General features: G+C 33.7%; 1 protein-coding gene across 1 annotated transcript; it reads left to right on the forward strand.

The window, feature by feature from the left end:
- The first annotated feature begins 4,286 nt into the window (after window positions 1-4,286).
- On the forward strand, window positions 4,287-9,225 carry LOC105158554 (auxin-responsive protein IAA8). Its single transcript, XM_011075339.3, has 6 exons — window positions 4,287-4,507; window positions 5,459-6,115; window positions 6,229-6,455; window positions 6,528-6,669; window positions 7,751-7,812; window positions 8,856-9,225. Exons 2-6 carry the CDS (start codon window positions 5,544-5,546, stop codon window positions 8,891-8,893), a joined length of 1,041 nt encoding a protein of 346 aa, XP_011073641.1. The 5' UTR covers window positions 4,287-4,507; window positions 5,459-5,543; the 3' UTR covers window positions 8,894-9,225.
- The last annotated feature ends 16,172 nt before the right edge of the window (window positions 9,226-25,397 follow it).

Below are 25,397 nucleotides of genomic sequence, written 5' to 3' on the forward strand. Positions count from 1 at the left end.
ATTATTTAACGTATTTAGATTTTTAATATATATATATATATATATATATTGTTTTTAGAAAGACATTAGAGAATAGGGGTAATGATGGAAAAGGGTGAAGTAGGAGAGAGAAAGAGGGGATAATGTCCGGGTGAGGAGGCGGCAGATGAAGTTCGATTGCCGCTTTCTTGTCCCCAAAACAATCACTATTCCCACTCCCCCTGTTTCCCTCTGTCCCCTACTTTCCCTTCTTAATAAATGCCCTTTGCGTGACTCGCACCGCACTCCCCCTACTCTTTCTTTCCTTTTCACTTTACCCCCTTTCCTTTTACTTTATCTCCCATTTGCCCACAACTTCTGTTATTTATTTGATCCCATCATTCCACGACCATTCTATCAAGATTAGTTCGACGCTTCACTATGTGAATCGTACAATTCGAAAAAGCTTATAAATATATACCCTTTGGATTTCAAACACAATTTTTTATTATTTTTTATTCTGTTTGGTGCTCATTTCTTTTCGATTTATACATTGAAAGACTGTAAACAAAACTTTAATGGTGGTGTTCTCATTGGATTGCGGATTCAAACTATCTGACGGATTTTAATATGAGATTACACCAAATTATTCTCTTAATACATAACCTAATAACAATTTTAGTCATTCAGAATCATAAAATGACGTACTGAAAATATAGTAAATTACAATGAATTTTTTAAGATTGATATAATTATAAATATTTTTATAAAATTAATAATCGTCTGATAAATATCTCCTCGTCATTTATTAGATCAAGAATAAATTTCTAACAGTTGAAATAATAAAATATAATTATGATAAATAATTAAAAAAAATAATTATAAAAATATATTGAAATAGAGAGTGGCATATGCGGGTACGTATGTGTGTATGTATGTATGTTTATTGCGCAAGTCCCAACTTGAAATGGTGGAGCCCAGGCGACGGCTATCATGGAGTTGGTGTGAGCTGAGGACGTCCGTTCTGTGATTTCAACACAACACACCATGTGATGGGCAGCAACCACGTGGGGGAAACAACCAAGGGGCATTTCCGTCATTCATATTGGGACGTAATAAGTGGAGTTGTTGCCTTAGTCCGAAACAAAGACATGCATGCTGACCTCGATTACCTTTGCCTCAAAACCACTGTAAAAACTTAAGTAAAACCCAACTTTTAACGCCTGTCATTACGTAACACGCCTGCCCTCTTCTGTTGCCGGTCTGAATTTTCCCATAATACCCTCTCTACCATCTTCTAATTACAATAATGCCCCTTATCATCTTTTGTGTTGTTGTCCAGCTAAGTTTGTTGCTAGCTCGTACTAATGGTGTGATTGATGTATAATTTAATAAAAAATTATATTTATTTTTGTGATTTTTTAATTTCGATCCCACCTAATTCAGACAATAATTTTCTTAAAAGTGAGCGTGTCTGTCTTTATTTGACTCGCTGTTATATACAACGAGTTTTTTTTCATTATGAAATGAAGTATTGTTGAAGAATTTTTTAGAGTTAATGTTTAATTACTCGTTAATAATTAAACTTAGTTTAATAATTAATTTTATTACTAACTAGCACAGGAAACACAAATGCAATTTGGTCAAATAATAAAACAAAAGTCCTTCTTACTTTATTTATACTAGGATAAAATACACTTTGTTTTCTTTAACTATTTTTGATGTAATATTTACTTCCTTAAATTAATAAATTTAATACTTACCCCTAAAATTAAATTTTTAGACAATATTGCTCTTATATGATATATATATATATATATAGTTTGAAGAATTTTGTTATTTAATAATTTTGCATTTTAAGTGTAATTAAAAAATATTTTAATTGGAAAAAATATCTTTTAATTATAATAAAATAAAATATAATCAGTGAATTAAGTAGTTTTTTACAGCCTCAACGTTAAGTAATGAACGAGTACATAACTAAACAAAAAATTCATAATTTTTTTTTATTAATTTGGTTATAGAATTAAGTTATTAACTATGCATTCTTTTAGATAAAAATAAGTAAATTACATATTGAATTTTTTAATATATTTTCTTTAAAAACTGATAAAAATATATTTATTTACTTTTCTATAAAAATATTGAGCTTTTGATTAAGCATATATATTTATCAATTTCTTTTAAACAGTATATATGAGTTGTTGATTATATTATATTTATTAAAATATCTACTATATATATTAATTTATACTCCACTTTAAATTTAAATTTTTTTATTAAAAAAATTAATTTAAAATAATTTAATATACAAAAAATTAAAATATATTAAAAATAATATAATTGTCTAGGTATGAGGGGCATTTTTATCCAATTAAGGAAGTAAATGTTACATTTATTAATTTAGGGGAATAAATATTACATAAAATAGTTCAGGTGAGGCAGAGTGTGTTTTACCCGTTTTATTATTATCCAAAAATGTAGAATATGGTCAAATGTGAATGTTTTTGTGCAATGTGGATAAAAATAGCAATGGCATAGTACACATAATTGGGACTTTATCCTAACAAGAGTCAAATTTTCTATAAGTTGCATTATTTAAAATCCACCACAGCCCCTAACCAAAAATGAGAAAACATTGCCTAAAACATTATTATTATTATTATTTATAGTATAAAGTACCCAATTACGGACTTATAGCGAGCATATGTTTTCATTACTAAATCAACAGTGAAAAGGCTGAAACCTTACAGTTAAAAGGCTCTATATTCAAACTTATAGATATAAGTGTTTATCAAATTTGTATAATGTGTTTAAACATATTCTTTAATTTAAAATTACGATGTATTTTGATCAACATTTGATATGTAAATATATTAAACGACATAATGAAATATATCAATTAGAAGAAAATATTAAAACTCCCTGCGACAAACTAACAAAACAAAATTCATTTGAAATAAATATATAATATGGGTGTAATTTTCATAAAAAGAATCAAATTGTTCCCACTTATAAAAAAACTAAAGAATCAAAATAAATATTTATAAATTCCCATAATTTTGGAAGAAAGAGAAATTGGGGTGCACGTGAATATTAATTGCAACTTAAATTGAAAAATGACATAAATATAAAGAATACAAAAATGGGGTAGTTTTCATACCTCCCCCAAAATAGCATATATCCCTCCCCACAATTTCCCTTTTTTCCTCTACCAATTCCAATAATATATTATCCAAAAACAATTTCTGCACCTCTTTGTTTTTGTTTTTGTTTTTGTTTTTTTTCTTCATTCACCTTTTGTTCCCATCACCTAAAAATGCCTTTTTTTCCCATTTGAAACAAAAAGTACCCAAAGTCAAAGGGATTTCATAGTATGTACTTACATACTCATTTAAGTAATTATCAAAAAATAAACTCACAACATTAAAGAATAAGGTAAATTATATCTGCATCCCATTAAATTATATTTAATTACATAAATATTTCTTGATTTTAATAAAATTATAGATGCACCCCTTCAAATGGTGTTAGTGCAATGTATTCAATGGGTATTTTTTAGTTTCTTCACTCAATATGGGGCGTACTTATAGTTACAATTATAACATAAAGGGGTATATTTATAAATTTGTGAAAATATATGTGGTGTTTGTGTAATTAGACCTAATATTAGAAAATATTAGTATAATCTATTCTAAAAAACAAAATGCTACGAGCTTGTTAATTTCTTTTAAAGGTAAAGAGTTTTTAACTTATTTTTACTATTTTTTTCAATTTTAATTATAGTAATCATAAAATTATCATTACTAACGTTTATAATCTTGTTTTATTCGGAAAAAAATTATAATTACTTATATTTAGAATAATATTTTATATATTATTAATTTGAAAAGCCATAGTATAACTATATTAATTTATGATTTTTGTGATTAAGTGTAGCCAAAGACCCTCTTAATTTTTATTAAAAATATTTTGTGTAATAAAATGAAATATGATTTTGGTATCGACATCATAATTATTCATAATAGAATTTGTCGTGTAGTGGTGTGAAGGGCATGATGGTGAATTAGCAAGAACCAGAAAGCAAAGAGGCAGAGGAGCTGTCTTGAAGGAAACTGTAAAAAGGCATAATTGGCTGTCACCATTTACCCACCTGCAAGAGCGACAGTAATTATTTTTTCCTGGTCATCTTAACGGCCCAGATTCACTTCTGGTAGTCAATCACGGCCGTCGGTGAAATCCCTGTAAGAAACTGCCCCTACATTTCCTACTTAATTGCCCTTTTGCCCCCCCCCCCTCACTTTTATTTTAATTTTTAACTCTAGCGGAGCTTTGAGAGTTTCTCGGCCAAACAAAAAACAAAAGAAACCCCTCTCTCTCTCTCTTTTGCTTTTGTGAGTTTTGTTTTTAGCTTTCTGCTTAAATGGAGGGACCTTAAAAATTCTCTCTGCTTTGCGTTTCCTGCTTTTTCTACAGTTACTCAAAGCTCTAATCCTCATCTTTCTTTTGAGTTTCTTGCCACTGCTCCTGTACGAAGTTAATCTTTCAGGTATGTTCTTATCTTCTTATGCATGTAAAGTTTTGCCGAAGAAAATATTCTGTTTTTTCTTTTTTTTTTCTTTTTCTCGAGCTTGATATTGCTGAAATTAAGCTGAGATCTTGTAAATTTGTTTTCAATGATTTATGGGTTCTCAACTTTGTTTTAGTATATGCGTATAGTTTTATGCCCAGCAGTGTGGATCTTCTTCATATTTGTACTGTCAAAATGTTTCTGCATTTACATTTTTCTGTCTTTTTTAATATTTGTCTTCTGGTTTTTCTTTCCAATGGGTTCTTTCTAGGTGATTATGGTTCCTCCAGAGGTAAATATTTATATCTTTCTTTGTATTTTCGTTCCATTTTATTCAATTTTTCCCATGCAAAAGTTGAAAAGTTCCTATTTTGATGAAAAAATTCCCGTAGATGAACTTTTCTTTTACTGCTCCCTTTTCACATTCTTGTGTGGCTGTCTGCATCCGCGTCTTGTTTGTCCAAAAAATTGTATATTTGTAGGGAGTTGTTGGTTGGTCCTTTTTTTCTCCCCCCCCCCCCCCCAGTACAAAACCCTCTTCCTATTTTCTTCCATTTGTGTGTGTGTGTGTGCTTGATACGTTTTTATGTTGATTGAAATGCCTGTTGTCATATTAACTTACCGATGCGTGCAATAAGTATCTTCTTGTTTAATGGGTGGCTATGAATACTTGTGCCAACTGTACAAATAATTTTTTTTTAGTTATGCTATTCCTTTTGTTTTTCCTTCTTGAAGTTGTGATGTTCTGATGATCACTGCCTGTTCTGTTCGTGGTTGTGTGCCTAGAACATGACTAGAATTCTTTTTATAGATTTTCTGTAGAATTGCTGTGTTTTAATATTAGTTCTTCTGTGCTATCAGTCAGTTAGTACTATGATATGCTTTGTTGATGGGTTCTGAGCCAGTTTAGCGACTCCCCTGATTTCGCAGATTTATACATTATTGTACGATCCCACGCTTGATATCGCCGCCGCTATTGGGGGTTGAGGGGCAAAGTCAGTGTAATGTTTCCTTGATGGCTTCTTCAGCATCTGCTGACCGTGTTGCTCAGAATGGGTTGGGGTTGAAAGAACGTAATTACTTGGGATTGTCTGATTGTTCGTCGGTAGACAGCTCTGCAGTCTCGAGTGTGCCTGAGGAAAAGAAGAGTAATTTAAATCTGAAGGCGACAGAATTGAGGCTTGGTCTTCCTGGCTCTCAATCCCCCGAACGAGAATCAGACTTTACCCTGCTAAGCCCCAGCAAGCTTGATGAGAAGCAATTGTTTCCACTGATTCCTTCCAAGGATGGAATCTTATTGTCACAGAAGACAGTTGTTTCTGGAAACAAAAGAGGATTCTCAGACACTGTGGATGGATTTTCAGAATCTAAGAGTACCGTGTTTAATGATGGAAGCTGGATGTTTAATCCTGCAGGTTCTGATTCTGGACAAACAAAGTTAGCTGGTAATGCTGGAATTAGTGTAATGCTTTCCAACAGGTCATCTGGGACTCAGCCATCTGTTAAGACTGAGGTTCCTGCAAAAACACCAAAGGAATGCAGTAACAAGATGAATGGTTCTAACACCAACAGCCCACCTGCTTCTAAGTAAGTGCAGAAGCTCCAAAGGAGGATCAATGAGGAAATGATTATGGTCGAACTAGTTCACTTTTAGTATTTGGAGACTTGCAACTGTTTGGGTTTTTTGTTGTTTCTTGCAGGGCACAGGTTGTTGGTTGGCCACCAATCAGATCTTTCAGGAAGAATTCTCTTGCCACAACCTCAAAGAACAATGATGAAGTTGACGGTAAACCGGGTCCTGGTGCTCTTTTTGTCAAGGTCAGTATGGATGGTGCTCCTTATCTGAGAAAGGTGGATCTCAGAACATACTCTACATATCAAGAACTTTCTTCTGCCCTTGAGAAAATGTTCAGCTGTTTTACCTTAGGTAAGGTGCTCTTCGGTTCTAGATTTCTTTAAGTCTTTAACCTTTATGTTCTTAACATTATGCTCGTTGCAGGACAATGTGGACCGCAGGGTGCTCCGAGCAGGGAAATGCTCAGCGAGAGCAAGTTGAGAGATCTTCTGCATGGATCAGAATATGTGTTGACATATGAGGATAAGGACGGTGACTGGATGCTTGTTGGAGACGTCCCGTGGGAGTAAGCTTTCGTTCTTCATTTCATGTCTGTAATTGCTTCGCTTCTATGCATTACTGCTAAAAGAAAGTAGTAAGATAAACAGAATCTGCTTTGTTGTTTTGAGTTTACCAGTATTGATAACCATAGACGAATATTTCATTTTTGAGGTCATCCATGCACCCCGAAATATCTTATCTTCGTAAATTTGTAATTATTGACAAAGTGAGAAACTTTGTGAATTGGACATACAAGCCCCCATTGCCAAAGACACTTGGAAAAAAAGATTCTTCTCAACATTTATGTACAATTCTGTTAATTCTTCCATCCTGCAGTGGTTAGTTTATTTGAATTTTATGGTTTCCATGACAAAGAACTGCTGAGTTGCCCAATATTTCAGACTGAAGTTGAATAAGATGCATAGACCAATTTGAAATCAAACTAAACCTGGACCGGTAAACATTGAGGGACAAGCTAGACAAGAATGATTGCAATCGATGTAGGAACTCAATGATATAAAAGATTGTGCTCTATATAAAATTGTTTTGCTCTATTTCGTTCTATGTATTCTCATCTTCTTGAAAGAGATCAAGCCATGCTGATGTCAAAACATTTTTTAACAATTTAATTCTATTAATTCTTATCAAAACAACACCACATAGCAAAGATTATGAATGAGTTTTTCTTTTCTTTCTTTCTTTTTTTTTTTTTCAATTTCTTGTTACTCTAACTGGACAGTGTATTAAGGAATTTTCTGCTGGTCATAACCATTTTGTTCCTTCTCTTACGGGTTCATAATGTATACCTGAATTGGCTATTTATGCAGCGTATTGCTTTTCAATTTTGTTGTTTCTTTCTTGCTGAAAAACTGAAGAGAACATTGCCTTTTCTAAAATGAATCATTAGAATCTGTAGGCGTCGGTCGTTGATGATTTCTTGCATACTGTCATATGTCTAATTTTATGTGCTTGAAAACGCTGGATCTTACATTCTTGGATGGTTAAGTTACTTGAGTGCAATATGCTCCAATGCTTGATCAACCGGAGATTTTCTACTACACAACATTCTTCAATTTTCATCTAACTGATTCATGCGGCTTTTTTAGGATGTTCATCGACTCGTGCAAGAGGCTCAAAATCATGAAAGGCTCCGATGCTATTGGATTAGGTGAGCAGTTTATTGATGTATGATTGTATGACGTTTGCTTTAATTTTATGATCTTTTATGAACTGCTTTTGTAGCTTGCTTGCTAGATGAAAGCTGCACAGTGGTAAAAGTATTTGTTTTGTGGGAATTCTTATTTGGGGCTAGGCAAAATTGTTATTATGTCTTCTCTATGTAACATATCTCGATGCTCGATAAGTATAAGAATGGACCAATTCCAATACAGAACTGACTGTGTATGCATAAAATTGAATAAAGTGACTATCATCTAGACTAGGACTTTGACCTGCGATATTGTTTTATATCTTGGAAGTAAGAAGAGTATACCACAGTTTATAGGGGCCGTGTTAGTGATATTAGATATGAAATGATTCTTCTTTTAAGTTTTTACACAAGGTAGTAATTTAACATAGTATCAGAGCCCAGAGGTAATCATTCAACATGGTATGAGCGTCACACCGAACAAGAGGTCTTGGCCAAAAAGAAAGAAAGAAAGAAAATCATACTGGTTGCGCCACGCCCGGTGCATGTTTAAGATATTAAGTATTAAATGATTCTTCCTTCTACTAGTATAACCATGGCAATTATAAATAGCCGTAGTAAATAGTTATTGACCACGGCCACGCACTGGTTGTTGGTCGAAGTTTTTGCGAATGTCGCTAAAACATTTGTCATCGTTAATAGCCATGGCAAAAACATTTGTCAGGGCTCATAGCTATGGCAAAAAAAGTTTCCATGATGGATAATCTATGCTTTTGTGACTATGATTATTAATAATAATTTCCCATGATTTTAGTCCGGAAACAATGAAGTTGTAGCCACTAGTAAATTTTCTTCTAGTGTACCTATTAAGAAATCACAAAACAGAAGGGACAACCCCCAACCCAACATTAGTAAAGTGAAACAACTGAAAAATTCAGTGAAATGTTCGTGCTGTTTCTGTTCTAAATATGGGCTTAAATAATGCGAAGCGCCCCCCCGCCCCCCCGTTTTTAAACAATAAATGATAATCAGACAGTTCTTATTTTACATATTCTGGTTTACAGCTCCCAGGGCCGTGGAGAAATCCAAGAACAGGAACTAGCTGTCCGCTGTGGGTGATTGTTTTCTGTTTGCATGGTTGAGAGTGGAAAGATCCATCACAGTGGCTTCTGATCAAGTCCCGTATCATGTTTTCCGGTGCATCTGGTCATTTTATCTCGTTTTGCTTGCATTCTGTGTCTTCTTTCTATATTTTTCATAATCTACGTGTTTGTAGTTGGCCTGCTAGTTATACTGAATGCTTTTGTTTGTGAAGTCCATGTCGTACTATGTATTCATGAATGTGTGTGATCTAATACCTCTGTCATATATGTTGTACTCTTGTTTGAATTGTCGACTACTGCAATTATGTATTGTGTTATTTGTTCCCTGGAACTCATTTGAATTTGAGTTGAAGCACAAACCGGATGCCGTGTGGTTGTCTGAAACTTTAATCTCTATGACAGGTTTGAGCATTCGATAATTGCAACTTGGTTGAAATAATATTGCATTAAATTTCAATAGAAGCGCAAGTAGAATGGCGTACCGTCGTTCGGATGGTAATAACTTAGCTAAAATGTTTGTTTGGCTATTTAGATCGAACTTGCTTGCAGATTCCTTTGTGATATTGAGGTTCGAAAATAAGTTTAGTCGAAGTCCATTTAATTTGAATAATTCGTGACCAAGTCTATTATAATTGAGGGTCGACGAGGTTTGGTTTAGTTGGCGAAGTTGAAATCTCATAGTTATGGTTACGAATTCTATATCTGGAATATTCTACTTAATAGTATTCATTTGTGTTTTTATGGTAGTTTTTGATTAATCCTACATATTTAATATTGATTATTAAGTTTTTTTTTTTTAGAAAAAAGGTATTCCAGTGATTAAGATAATGATTAATTGTGATTGATTTGTTTTTAAAAAGTCTACACAATGGAGGGATTATTTTATTTTATTTTATTTTTGATTGAATTGGTTATAATTATGTTATAAATTTCAATTATTACCAATTGATATATGTCAACTATATGTATAGTTAATTAATAATTATTATTATTGTAGACAAGTAAAAAAATAGAGGGACTACATGTAAATGTATTAAACCTCAAGGAGCGCAACGTAAGTATCCCTATTTGTTATATTATTAGTTCGAATTTGATTAATTTCTATCTGAGTTAATATTTCAATCCACCTTATGCCTCATAGGCTCATAATAATGTAATAATGATGGGTTAGTTTTATAAGTAGGAGTCTGAATAATTACAATGGATTTTGAATAACCTTTTTTCATCTGAAAGTTTTAATATGTCCTAAATCTTTTTTTATAAAATAAATATTATAATTTTTATATACATAATATATGTATCTGTTAAATGTCATGGATGCAGTAATATATGATTTCCCCAAAAAAAAAAAAAAAATTCAAAATTATTCGGCATTTGTCGAATTTTTTGTACCATTGATAATGATAAAAAAAATCGCCCATCAATGATGTCTTAGTTTAATAATTGAGATTGGGGTATTATAAATAAGTTCGAATATCACTAAATGTGCATATTTATTTGACTTTATATGAGTTTAATATAATTTATTTAACTTTTATATTATATTAATATATTGAATTAGTTGATGTATTTAATTTATTAAAATATTAATATAATCATATAATTATCCGTTCCATCACCAAAAAAAAAAAAAAAAGACAAATTGTCCAAAGAAATGCTTCGATATTCATTATTCCATTTGGATTAATATGTTAATTTGTTCACTTCCATAAAAATATTAATTAAAGAAAAAAAAATCAATGAATACGTTATTTGACTTCAAACCCATCACTAATAACATCTTTTGAACTTTAGACCTTTTGTCTTATTTCTGAAAGTGCGTTTCATCATTAGTTCGAGATTTCTTGTGTAAATCGCTACTTGTATGTCGTACGCTATTTATCCACTGAGCAGACAGTAACCAATGACCACGACAGACTCCATCACATTCAAAAACCTTAAAGAAAAATCAATTTATTTTTGGAATTATTACACCGTACTCTCGTAAAGTTTGATGCAATTATATGTAAATTTTTTATGATAGAAAAATTATATCTAATATTATTACATTTATTTTTATCTAATAAATAGATCACTTCAGTATAAATTTATCGAATTGGTCGATATTAAAAAAAAAATAAATTAAAAAAATATATATATTTACTATTGATTAATTTATTCATTAGTTATTGTAGGTCAAACAGATCTTTCTTTTTTTTTTTTCTTTTTTAAACCAAAATACAATTATGAGGGTGAGTTAGCGTATAGGTAATTCAGTTAGAAAAAAATTATTTAACTTGCAATATGTCAATAATAAGTAAATTGGGAGTAAATATAGATTCCCGTTCGACTTTTTTGCTAATACAACAAATTTGATAAATTTTAACTAATGAAAAATTATTTATTGATTAGAAACAAACATCAAACATACTTGATATAATTTTTGAAACAACATGAATTTATCTATAATTTGAATAAAGTTTAGGAGAAAACAATGTAATTATCTCATTATTTTATTACTAAGTGAGATTTTCTAGATTGCGTTCTTTGTTCATGGCCAGCAAAAAGTCGTCAATCCTACTCGACTTTTAGCCTTCCTCTGTTTCAATTTCAGTTTTCAATTTTTATTTTCGTATACAATTTTTTCTATAAAAAAAGGAGTATATTTAAATCAATCGATAATATCGTACTTTTTATTATTTGTGATGTAAATTAATATATTATTCATTTTACACCAAATGATTGAATTTTTTTTATTGAAAAGTATTTGTAGGTGTGTGTAAAGAAATAATAATTCAGGGTTTTTGTCGAAACATATTTTTAAAAAAAATATTATTTTAGTATTTTCAAGAATATGAAAATTGAAAATTATAAATGAAAATATTAACATATAAGACCTTAATCAGATGGTGTTAGATTAAATTTATTCTAGAAAAATTATAGTTATACATTTTATAAAATCTTTTTGGAGTTTATACGATATTACATTTTATTTTGAAAATATGCTATCAAAGTGTTTGAATGATCGTGGAACCTATAAAATTTCAATAACGACATATTCATAATTAATTTGAAGATATTTGAGTTAATTTGTCAAGATTTTAAATCCACCACTTCTTACTCTTTTTTTGAAAAATTAAGTCTATAATTAAGCTCCTAATTGTATTTTATTTTTAGATCTTATATAAGTTTATTTACTAAAAGATTAGGTAAGTTACATTTGCTATACAAACTATGCCCGTTTTTACACTTTGACATTAATTTTTTTTTTGTGTCAACATACTATCTCAACTTTGTAAAATTTGCACTTTGCCATTTATGGCTTTCTTTTTGTTGATTTTTCTGTAGAAAAAACATCACATGTTGTGCATATATGAAAAATATCACATTACATAACCTTTAAATATCATATGTGAATTGCATGTGATGTTGGTTTGGTAAAAACTTGGTGACAAAACAGTCAAAGTGTAAATTTTCGTAAACATGAGATGATAAATTAACACAAAAAAAAAAATAGATGTCAATGTGCAAAACGATCATAATTCGGATGGCAAAATATAATTAATCCTAAAAAATTTACAAAACCTTTGCAATCGATGGTAAATATGAACTTTCATTCTAACTTTTTTTGCGATGTTATCAAATTTTGTGTATGTTAAGCATAACGTATTTATTTGTTGAATAAAAATAAACATCGTAGATACTTGATATAATTTTTCAAATCATAATAAATAAAATTAATATAATTAAACTAATTTTTAGAAAGAAGGATGTAATTATCCAAAGGCCTGCTAATTAGTGGACTATAATTAAGAATTTTGTAGAGGAGTGTTGTCTCCGTGATGCAGCATTCCTGCTGGTTCACTAATTTTGGCCTCTAATTATTATTTACTTTTCTAATTAGTGCAATGCTTAATCATCAAACCCACCACTTTCAATAATACATATCATAGTGCATTTATCGGCCAATTAAATTTAGTTTAATCCGCAACATTGAGATTCTATGATTAAAAGGTTATAAATTCAAGTATCAGTAATCTGTGAATATTTATTTATTTCAATAATTATTATTATATCTATTTATCTCTTTTTTAATATTTAATTTATTTTTATCTTATAACTTTCCACTTTCTTCATTATCTTTTGATATTTACTTATTTTTTTTATTTATTTAATATTAACTTATCATGTTCTATATACTTTATTAAGTAATAAATATTTTACTTTCAATAATATTAAAAAATTTAAACTACATAGTGTGTGCCATAAATACTAATTTATATAGTATTTATAAGCGATTCACTTGAAAAAATAAAGAATACAAAATAATGGTGTGATTGGACTGTCACCTTTGCCATATGGATTGTGTAGATTGCATTGCTTCAAATCATGTAAATTTTGTTAGTGGGGATTTCACTCACGTCTTTATTAGAGGAATTTCGTGGCCTTATCTTGAAAAAAAGTGTATCTTTGACAAATCTTTCTACGATAATTACATCTTCACCTCTTAATTTATAGTTTATTTATATAAATTATTTATATTTTTTAAAAATTAGATATGCACTCATAAAAAATATTAATATTATTTATACAAATTATTCTTATTTTGTAAAAAATTATACATACGTTCTCTAAAAATATCAATATTATTACATAAATTATTCTTATTTTTTAACTGCCAAAATTTCTAATTGCACATGACAAAAATAATTTGTATAAATAAATTACAAATCAAATAGTGTAAATCTAATTATCTTATTTTCTATTACCCTTGCCAAATTAAGACAAAGGGCTATGATAGAATCATATTATACCATTTATTTTAGGAGTATAATAATATGAGAAAAAGAAAAATGAGATCAAGTTTAATATGGTCAAATTAATAATAGAATAAATTACAAGACATTCTCTAAAGTTAGGCATAATTATAAATACTCTCTTATTGTTTGAAAAATTTTCAATACCCTCAATATTGGCCCTCCCAAGAGCACTTCATATGGTAGATGAACAATTAGATGCTCTAATAAGTCGAAGAAAGCTGGTGGAAATATTTTTTTGAGGTTCCACAAGATGGTTGCGACACTACCTTCTAATTCTTGTACCTTGTTATTTTTTTAAATAACACGGGCTTTGGAACGATTGAGTGATCCGTGTCAAATTCCTCTTTTTTTCAGTGGGTTTATAACTATTTACTACGACTTTTTATTTTTAACTATAACCAATAATCTATACTTAAATGTTTTTTTCTGGTCAGCCTGACTTTCTGCCCTCATAAGTGATTAATTACCATTACATTTTTCTGGAATCTGATCCAATTCTCAGCCACATCTGATCAGTTTATTAACTTGGTATATTCAGACACAAAATCATGTAATAAGTTTGACTCGAGAAGTAGGGTTCAGGATGCTTGAAATACAACCTTTCCTTCTCTTATGATCATTGATTGTATAGATGGATAAGCATAAACTAACTAATTAAAAAATCAGCTTGAAATAAGCAGTTGATGCGGCTGTTTAGCGACTTTTCCAGGAGAGATTCCACTTCTCCTGCTTAAATGCTTGAATACAAATAGGTTCTCAAGAAAACGTGCTTCTCGCTTTCACGTAGACCCTCACACGGTCCTGGAAACCCATGATCTCTACCTACTTCTGCATTGCACTGGGTAATCAATGCCAAGCTCTCTTCACATATGTGCTCTAAATTGCCACATTGCACTACTCCACACCCATTGTTGCATGCAAACGTGCACAAAAACCCTTTCTTTTTTCGTTTTTTTTTCGTTTTTTTTTCGTGTGTTCTTGTGCTCACAAGTCCACGCGTTTCATCCGTTGCCATTGCATTTTAACCCGGACATATAGGGCTCAGAGTTTCTTCTTTCATCACATAAAAGTTTGGATGGATTCAACTTCAGATTTGGCCACACACCAATGTGGGCCAGGAAATGTCCTTTTGAGACCCTAGGGTCACTTACAAGATTGATGTAATCAAAATCCCAAATTGGCTGCACACTAGAAGCTTGAACGACTTACAAGCACCAAGACCCATTTTTTTAGTGATGTGCTTTAGTAGAATAAAACTAAAAACCGTCAATACTTTGCTATGTGGTTGGCTACGCTAATTCTTCCTAGATCTCTTGTGAGGATCCCTTTTAAGACAATACCGATAGAAGAAATGGAGCCCACAACTATCTGGCTAAAAGTCCTACAAAGTCATGGGCTCATGGCCAAGAAATTAATTAAACCTCTGCAATCGTCTTCAGAGGGGGGGACTAATGCTGCAGCTGTCTGAAATCGAAATTCTGCTTCTATGTCCACTATTCTGAATAGAAAGCGAACAAAATAATTATCAAGGATGTGGATATATGTACATATATGGTCCATCCTATTCCTACCTTTTAGGATAGTGCATTGCCACAGCTAAAGGTACATGACAACGTATGTGCATGAATTCTTGAGAAATACTAAACGTAATGATACATGAGAACTTGATTTTCTGCTCCACTGATTTGCAGTAAACTATGATCCGGGCTGTTTTTCAGTTTAGTCACTCTCGATTGGATGAGGTAGTCATGGGAATTGGAGAGCCAGTTTGAACTACAGTACACGATTAGGGCCGTTGCAGTTGGCTGTAAGAAATACTTGGTTATTTAAGTCAGTAATTGTCGTACAATAATGCAGAAAGAGGAGTTACACACTCGGAAAAGTATTAAACGGATATTGACATGACACGTAAAACGTGCATTTATAGGGCAAGTCATGGTGCCTTACATTTTGCACCCCATGCTATACAATATGTGGCATAAGATGAAACACCAGATGCAATGTGCACCGTGTGGACTGGATGACTATGGGTGCGATATATATCCAAATGTACTCATATTGTTAGGGATAATCTTTTGTCTATTTTTATACAATTTATGTTTGTTGTGTATTTACAGAAATCACTCATGACAATTAAAAAGTAGGGCAATTGTCTAGTTGGTCTAATATTGTTGATGTTTTTGGACGGTGTGCGTGTAATTTTTTCAAAAGCAAGAATTAATTGTGTAAATAATGTCGATATTTCTGATGTATGTATGTATAACATTTTAAAAAATAGTAATAATTTGTGTAAATAATTTGTAAATAAAGAAGTGTAATGTAATAATCCCTGCATTGTAGTATGCATTTCCCATAAATGGACGTTAGAGTCCATATGAGGATCCGAGTCTAGTGAGTTGGACCCGTTCACATAAATTCTCAACAAGTTTTCGGAATTGTAGATAAATAGTAAGGGTGTTTTCATCTTCATTTGAATTATAATTGAAGAGTTTATAAAGCCTTTGAGTTAATATTTAAAATAAAAATTGAAGGGACATAAGTGGGAGTTTCTTTATTCAACAAAAGCACTTGACCAAGAATATATTAAAATAAATTAATAAATTTGTCGAATTTATTTACATAATTCGATATTATAAAGAATTTTGAATTTTTTGAACTGTATTTTATAATATGGTGATGGATTTGATCAAGTCCATCTAGTATGAAGTTATTTGAAATTTTTCCTCCACATTCATTTCTCAACTCCAAATCACTTAATCCAAACATCGTTTAAGGTAATATTTAGATAAAATAATTTTAATTTGAGAAAAGGAATTTCATACAAAAATTTTAAACAATCCCATAAGTTTGAAATTAATAAAATATAGTTCAATGAAAGAGTCGAAGAGTCTTAAAATATTTTATAGCATAAAATTATCCAAATAAATTCAAAACATCAATAGGTAAAAACCTAAAAGCCCTGCTTTCAAATCTACCATCCCAAAAACAACATAATTATATCAATTATGAGTAACCTAAAAAAAAAAAAAAACATCCAATTCCGATAAAGCCCAAAAATTGGCCAATCACTTTTTATTAGTTGCTCTCATACAGACAACATGATCAGAGTTTTCGGCTAGTCAAATTATTTGGTCCTAAAAGGCAGAGGCAATGTTATGCCTTCGTTTCTCGATTTTTCTTTTTTTTTTTTTTTTGGTAAATTATAACAAATTCTCTCAAAGTCTAATATAATTTTAAATATTTTTTTATTTTTTAAAAAATTATCAATATTCCTAACAATTAGTCCAGTACATTAATTTTTATTAAATTCTTAGATAAACTGATCAAAATACCTTTGTGTATTATGAATTATAATTTTTGTTTATCTTTTAAAATTTTTAATTTTTTTCAGATCTAAGTGGATAATTTCTTTCATCCAACTAACCGATTTATTTACAATTTTTAATTCTTTTTTCTTTAAAAAAGATACAACAAAAGAAAGTTGATAATTTTAGACCTCAATCCAAAAGTACATAATTTTATCAAATATCAAGATGATATTTATAATTTTTAAAATAATAAAAATATATTTATAATTATGTCAAATTTAAAAGGATGCCGTTGCAATTCAGCCCTTTTCTTTTTCTTTCTTAACTAGAAATAAAAAAACCTCGGCCATTACTATCACTCTAATTTCATCCACCTTTTTCATGTCCATCAAATTATGTTGTCTCACTCATCTTTCATTCCTCTATTAGAGGGGGACCTCTACTGCATTACTTTACCTTTTTGCTCCACTTTTTTTTTTCTGCCCACCAATTATCGTTTTCCAGAAGAAATGAATGGATTGATCCGTCACTTCTTCATTACCACAAAAAAAAAAAAGGAAAAAAAACATACAATTTAGTACGTAACCAGACTTTGAGAGTCGATCATAATTTTGAAAATATTATATCATTTAATACATAAATAGTATTTCAAAAAATATTGGAGCTCCAACATGTTATTCGTAAACTTGCGACACATCGGATTTGTTTAAATTCAGTACTTTCATATGTGGCTTGAACTCACAATCTACTGTTAGGAATTATTGAGTCGGATTCAATTATAATTCATCAATATTTAAGCCAGTTAAATTATAAGTTTTGATGATATAAAAGGCATGTATCAATTAGTTGCTTACAGTGAGATTTAAATATTAGAGATTTTGGTTTAAATTCGACTAAATAAAAACACATAAATTCTCTTTTTTAAAATATTTTTATAATGTAGAGGATTTCATCCCACTTGAATACTGAAAACCCCACATCACACCCTTTTCTTGGAATTGACAAAAAAATAAAATCATTAAGAACCCTTTACCTCAAATTGACCAAAACAATACTCATTAGTTGTTTCTAATCTAATAAAAGCTTTCCCCTTTTTAATTATCTACTTTTTCCAAGCTTTAGTCCATCTTCAAGTGTAGATGCAACTCTAAAAGCATTAAACTAACTTTATCTATCATTATAGGGTTAATTATATTTACCATCCTTACACTATTCACAAATGTTCCAATCCCCTTCCTACAATCCGGATAGGGTACTTCACTTTTCCCCGATCCTCCTTTTAGCAAAATTACACTATAAAATGAGTAACAATCAAACTTAATAAATTTAAAATAAACTTATAATTTAGAAAAAAAAACCTATAATTTTTTTGGAGCAGTTGGCTTGGTGTTTCGGGTATAATTTTACTTGATTTTTTGGATGCAAGTGTACGTAACAACTCAAATATATATATATATATATATATATATAATTTAGGAGGCAAAAATGCTCAAAATATTCCAATAGATACTTTCGATAGACATAAAGAGTACATTTGTGCCAATCTAACAGTCTTACTAACGGCGTTAAGTCAGTTAGGTCTTTCTGATACGTTTTAAACATTATAAGGTGTTTGTGACACTGAGTATACTTTGAGGATAGTAAATGTAATTAACCCACTAATATAAAAAAATTTCAGCTCATATTGAATTTTAATTTGATAAGATATTTGAACTAACTTAAATAACAAGCACATTATATTTATCATATTATTAACGTACAATTTTAAAAAATAATTAATTACATAACAAATATAACTACACCGCATTATGTGGTTGATTTGATCCCAAAAAAAATTAATTTGGATAACAACTTTCCATAAATACAAAAGAAATTGGGTAGTCCATTTGTTGCCTAATTATGGAGTTGGTTGGTGGGCATTGTGGGTGTTAATAAGCTCATGACATGTGCTCCAATAATGACAATATTTCAACCACTAAAGGCCAATAGTACGCATCTCAATCAATTACATTGTAACCCCATTAACCCTCTAAACTTTGTTATATTCTGTTTTTTTTTTATAGTTAATTTCATTGTTGTTGTTTTTCTAATTTGAGTGGGCAAACACCCACTAAAGACTACAAAAAGCACTACACAAATCTACCTAAATGAGCCTCAAGTTGATCATATTTTGGAACCAATACATAGTGCACTACTCTACTTATCCATGTGGCTTAACATATACATATATTCTCATGGATGAATTATCCATCACATAATTTGCTAGTGCATAGAAATAATTATTTTTCATCATATTTATAAAAATACTAATGGCACAAAACCCCACTAAAGAATAATTCTTGAATTTCTTTTCACTGGTGAATTATAGTGAAATTTCTTAAAATTAGATTTAAATACACAAATATCTTTGCATTTTGTACAATTATAGGTACACCTCCTTGTGGAGTGTTAGGGTAGTGTATCTTAAAATGTGTTTGTGTAATTTTTGCCATTAAATAAGATGCCGCTATAATTTTTTAGGAGACATGAGGTGTTTGTGTATTTGAATTGATTGTCCGAGGTATTAATATAATTAACACAATTTTTAAAAGCAAATTTACTACTTTCCACTTTAAAGGATTGCATTGCTTTTTCTTTCTTTCTTTTTTTATTTTTTAAATTCAAGGAATTAAGTTACCTTTTTCTTTACTCAATATTTTATTTAGTTATTAATATTATTTTAAATGGACTTGATGGATTTAGTTCAAAAATTATACCAAGTACGTAAGGATATTTTGCAGCCTCTAATAAGCTCCGAAAACATTATGCAGATCTATTGGCGAAAGGGTATGACTGCTCTAGTTTCCAGCTTTGGGATGAACCATCAATAGAGTTACTTGATGTTTGATAAATTTGTTGTGGCTTCAGCATCTGCATGGTGAGTGTGTATTATGTTTCAGTGGCATCATTGAAACTCACCAGCACCTGTTCTTTTGTTGCCCTTATGCTAGACAGTGTTCTCAACTGTTGCGACGTAAGGTCTACTTCTCTTGGACCACTAGAGAATGGACCATTGATGTATTGGTTGCTGCACGAAGATGGACGGGGAAACATGTTATCAATGCTACCTATCGTAATCGATGAAGGTATTAACAGATGCTTCGTAATGCAGTGTCCCTTGCTCGAATTATTTTTGATGAGCTTAGACTCCGTATACTTAGTGTTGAACTACCTCATAGCATTAGTACTATCGCTTTGTATAGAGTATGGTGGATACCATGACCTACTTAAATTGCCATTTGATTTGTACACTCTGTACTTTTCCTTTACTTAATGAAATTTATCATTACCGAAAAAACAATTGCTTTTTTCATATAAAAAAAAACTCCCAAAACACCCTCTTATAACTCTTAGTATAGTAAAAATTAAAATTAAATTTCAGTTTTTGGATGGACTCATCGTACTAATATATATATATATATATATGTGTGTGTGTGTGTGGAAAAAGGAAAAAAGAGGATTATGATTGGAACTTTCCTTGTTCTTAAGTGATTAAAATGGTGAGTGTCCACAATCCACATCAAATGTCCCTTTATATGTGTTGATCAGCTGCATTAGTGAGTGATGTGCTCTCTCTCAGTGGGACTAAAATGCATTCATGGGCTTCTACAAGCCAAAATTTTAGTCCGCAATCCACTTGGTCAAACCTGTGATTTGAACAATTTTCCGTCTTTTATAATGTCAAAAAAGGAAATTTGGCTACAAATTAGGGCTAATCATTTTAGAATAAACAATGCATTATCCCCAAAGAATTTAACCCTGTCAAATACCTTGATTCAGAATTAAATAATAGAAAACCAATATACACTTAACCAAACTTATGCAAAAAATTAAAAGTAACCCCGGGACAAAAGATTTATATGGTCCAGAAAATGGTTAAAAACAATTTACTACCTGTGGTAAAAGAAATGATAAAAACATTAGCAAATTATCTTCTTGTATTTTGCTAAATAAAGCAAATGACCACCCCATCAACTTTTCAGACAGGGGGCTTTTTGCTTTATTTTTAAAAGCTTAGGGAATAATTTGTTATTATTATTTTTTTATACAGAGAGTTTTTTACCTTTTTCTCATATCATTGGAGGGTAAATTATAATTTACCCTCTAGAAAACACTTCTACCTACTCCCATAGTTGTTTCATCAGATTTATTAGTTACTAGCAAAAAATTTAGAATAATTATAATAAAAGATCATTCATCAATTATTTATATTTGAACTTCAGTAAAACATTGTAAAACTATAAATGTATCCCTATTAAAAAAAAATTATACCTACAAAAAAACGAGGACGTTGTCCTCTATAGTCCCGCCGATTCAACACGGAATTGAGTCTACAGTCAATAAGTTTAGGTACGACGAGTTGGGTTAGCCTTCACGTTTCAAAAATACAATACCAAATTTATGTTATTGTAAATTGTGATAATTTACTTTTAACAAAAAAAAAAAAAAAAGGAATGATTTAAGAAGTGAAGAAATAATTGTAAGCGTGTTTATAGAAAGACGTAAAGTGAATGAGAAGATGGAGTCAAGAACAGGCAAACGCGTTGCCTCATACAATTTTAGGGTAACTAAAATCTTCACCCCATCCAAAGCTCCACTTGTTACTATACTTAATTACATATTATACTCTGCAAAGTTGCTACTCAATTTGTTAATCATTTTGTAAATTTACATGACCAATTAGTTAATACGCTTATTTATATGACTAAATTCAATAGAAGATAAAATTATTGGACGAAAAAAATAATTTTTCTTAGTAATTATATAAAAGTTGTTCGTTAGTAATAATTAGTAAAAGAATATATATATAATTGTTATTACAAAATTGTAATAACAAATAAGAATGTTATTATATTTATTTTAATTTGTAAATTAATTATATGATAAGTATAACTCTTCTCTATGCGATTAATTCGAATAAAGTAAAGTTCAAGTCAAACTAAAGTTTGTCGCCCAACACAATGTGAAACAAAATCCTCCAAGTATGGGTTAATTACTTTTTAATTATTAAAAAAATAAAATTATAAAAATATAATTTATATAAGACATATAATACTTTTATGTTGAATCGTGGATCATATCTACGACTCGACTCAAAAAGTAAATTTTTTTAACCAAAAAAACCGAGTCGTGGATGTTTTCCACAACACCGATTTTTAAATTATTTTTTAATTTTTTATTTTATTTTAATTTTCATAAATTAATTATACTCAAGTGCAACTGCTAACGACACATTTAACTATTGGTGTATGTGGGGGTGTGTGGGGTGTGGGGGGGGGGGGTGTGTGTATGTGTGTGTGGAATATGTGCGTGTGGTGTGTGAGTGTGTATGTGTTGTGGGGAGTGTGCGTGTGGTGTGTGTGTGTGGGTGGGGTGTGTGCATGTGCTTGTGTGCGTGTCGTGTGTGTGTGGGTGTGTGTATGGGGGGCTTGGGTGGGTGTGTGGGGTGTGGGGGGGGGGGAAGAGAAAGGGCTGTGTGTGTATGTGAGTGTGGGGTGTGTGTGTGTGTGAAGTGTATGGGTGTGTGTGTGTGGAAGTGGGGGGTGTGCGTGTGTGTGTGCGCATGTGGGTGTGGGGGGGGGGGGGGGGCTGGGTGTGTGTATGTGTGTGGAGTGTGTGCGTGTGAAGTGTGTGTGGGGTGTGTGCGTGTGTGCGTGTGGTGTGTGTGGGTGGGTGGGATGTGTGCATGTGTGTGTGTAGGTGGGGGTGAGTGTGTGTGGGTGAGTCTGTGTGGTGCGTGTGTGGGTGGGTGTTTGTGTGTGTGGGTGTGTGTGTGTGTGAGGGGAGGTGGGTGGGTGTGTGGGGTGTGGGGGGGGGGGGGCTATTTGTGTGTGTGTATGTGAGTGTGGGGTGTGTGTGCGTGTGGGTGCGTGTGTGTGTGGAGTGTATGGGGGTGTGTGTGTGTGTGTGTGTGTGGAAGTGGGGGGTGCGTGTGTTGTGGGTGTGGGGGTGGGGTGGGTGGGTGTGTGTATGTGTGTGGGTGTGGGGGTGGGTGTGTGGGGGTGTGTGCGTTGTATGTGTGTGTGGGGGTGGGGTGCGTGTGGTGTGTTGTGGGTGGGTGGGGTGTGTGCATTGTGTGTGTGTGGGTGGGTGTTTATGTGTGTGGGTGTGTGTGTGTGTGTGTGAGGGGGTGTGTGTGTGTGTGTTGTGTGTGTATGTGTGTGGGGGGTGTTGTGCATATGTGTGTGTGGGTGGGGGGTGTGTGTGTTTGTGTGCGTGTCCTGTGTGTGTGGGGTGTGTGTGTGTTTGTGTGCGTGTCCTGTGTGTGTGGGGTGTGTGTGTGTGTGTGTTTGCGTGTGTGGTGTGGTGTGTGTATGCGTGTGTGGGGTGTGTGCGTGTATGTGTGTGTGGGGTGGGTGCGTGTTTGTGTGTGTGAGGGGGTGTGCGTGCATGTGTGTGGGTGGGGTGGGGTGGGTGTGGGTGGGTGTGTGTATTTGTGTGGGGTGTGTGCGTGTGGGTGGGGTGTGTGCATTATGTGTGTGTGGGTGGGGGGTGTGTGTGGGTGGGGGTGTGTGTGTGTTTGTGTGCGTGTCTTGTGTGTGTGGGGTGTGTGTGTTTGTGTTTGCGTGTGTGGTGTGGTGTGTGTATGTGTGTGTGGTGTGGTGTGTGTATGTGTGTGTGGGGTGTGTGCGTGTGGTGTCTTGTGGGTGGGTGGGGTGTGTGTATGTGTGTGTGGATGGGTGTGTGTCTGCGTGTGTGGGGTGGGTGTTTGTGTGTGTGGGTGGGGTGGGTGCGTGTGGTGTGTTGTGGGTGGGTGTGTGCATGTGTGTGTGGGTGGGGAGGGTGTGTGTGTGCGTGTGTGAGGGGTGTGTATGTGGGGGGGGGGGGGTGTTGTGCGTGTGGGTGCATATGTGTGTGTGGGTGGGGGTGTGTGTGTGTTTGTGTGTGTGGGTGGGGGTGTGTATGTGTTTGTGTGCGTGTCCTGTGTGTGTTTGGTGTGTGTGTGTGTGTATGTGAGTGTGGGGTGTGTTGTGAGTGTGTGTGGGTGTGGGGGGTGGGTGTGTGGGGGTGTGTGCGTTGTATGTGTGTGTGGGGTGGGGTGCGTGTGGTGTGTTGTGGGTGGGTGGGGTGTGTGCATTGTGTGTGTGTGGGTGGGTGTTTATGTGTGTGGGTGTGTGTGTGTGTGTGTGAGGGGTGTGTGTGTGTGTGTTGTGTGTGTATGTGTGTGGGGGGTGTTGTGCATATGTGTGTGTGGGTGGGGGTGTGGTGTGTGTTTGTGTGCGTGTCCTGTGTGTGTGGGGTGTGTGTGTGTTTGTGTGCGTGTCCTGTGTGTGTGGGGTGTGTGTGTGTGTGTTTGCGTGTGTGGTGTGGTGTGTGTATGCGTGTGTGGGGTGTGTGCGTGTATGTGTGTGTGGGGTGTGTGCGTGTTTGTGTGTGTGAGGGGGTGTGTGTGCATGTGTGTGTGTGGGTGGGTGGGTGGGTGTGGGTGGGTGTGTGTATTTATGTGGGGTGTGTGCGTGTGGGTGTTTGTGTGTGTGGGTGGGTGGGTGGGTAGGTGTGTGGGGGGGGGGGGGCGGAAGGGTGGGTGCGTGTGGGTGTGTTGTGGGTGGGTGTGTGCATGTGTGTGTGTGGGTGGGGAGGTGTGTGAATGTGCGTGTGTTAGGGGTGTGTGTGGGGGGGGGGGTGTTGTGCGTGTGGGTGCATATGTGTGTGTGGGTGGGGGTGTGTGTGTGTTTGTGTGTGTGGGTGGGGGTGTGTGTGTGTTTGTGTGCGTGTCCTATGTGTGTTTTGTGTGTGTGTTTGTGTGCGTGTCATGTGTGTGTGGGGTGTGTGTGTTTGTGTTTGCGTGTGTGGTGTGGTCTGTGTATGTGTGTGGGGTGTGTGCGTGTATGTGTGTGGGGTGTGTGCGTGTGGTGTCTTGTGGGTGGGTGGGTGGGTGGGTGGGTGGGTGGGGTGTGTGCATGTGTGTGTGCGTGTGTGGGTGGGTGTTTGTGTGTGTGGCTGTGTGTGTGTGTAAGGGGTGTGTGTGTGGGTGGGTGGGTGTGTGTGTGGGGGAGGTAGGTGGCTATGTGTGGGGTTTGGGGTGGGGGGAGGGCTGTGTGTGTATGTGAGTGTGGGGTGTGTGTGCGTGTGAGGTGTGTGTATGTGTGGAGTGTATGGGTATGTGTGTGTGTGTGGAGGTGGGTGGGTGTGTGTGGGGTGTGGTGGGGGAGGGCTGTGTTGTGTGTGTGTGTGTGTGTGTATGTGAGTGTGGGGTGTGTGGATGTGTGGAGTGTACGGGGGTGTGTCTGTTTGTGTGGAAGTGGGGGGTGTATGTGGGGTGTGTGTATGTTTGTGTGTATGTGTATGTGGATGTGTACGTGTGTATGTGTGTTTGGAGTGTGTGCGTGTGGTGTGTGTATGTGTATGTGTGTGTG

The sequence above is a fragment of the Sesamum indicum genome, linkage group LG13 (genome assembly GCF_026168435.1).
Source record: "Sesamum indicum cultivar Baizhima isolate 11 linkage group LG13, ASM2616843v1, whole genome shotgun sequence".
Classification (NCBI taxonomy): domain Eukaryota; kingdom Viridiplantae; phylum Streptophyta; class Magnoliopsida; order Lamiales; family Pedaliaceae; genus Sesamum; species Sesamum indicum.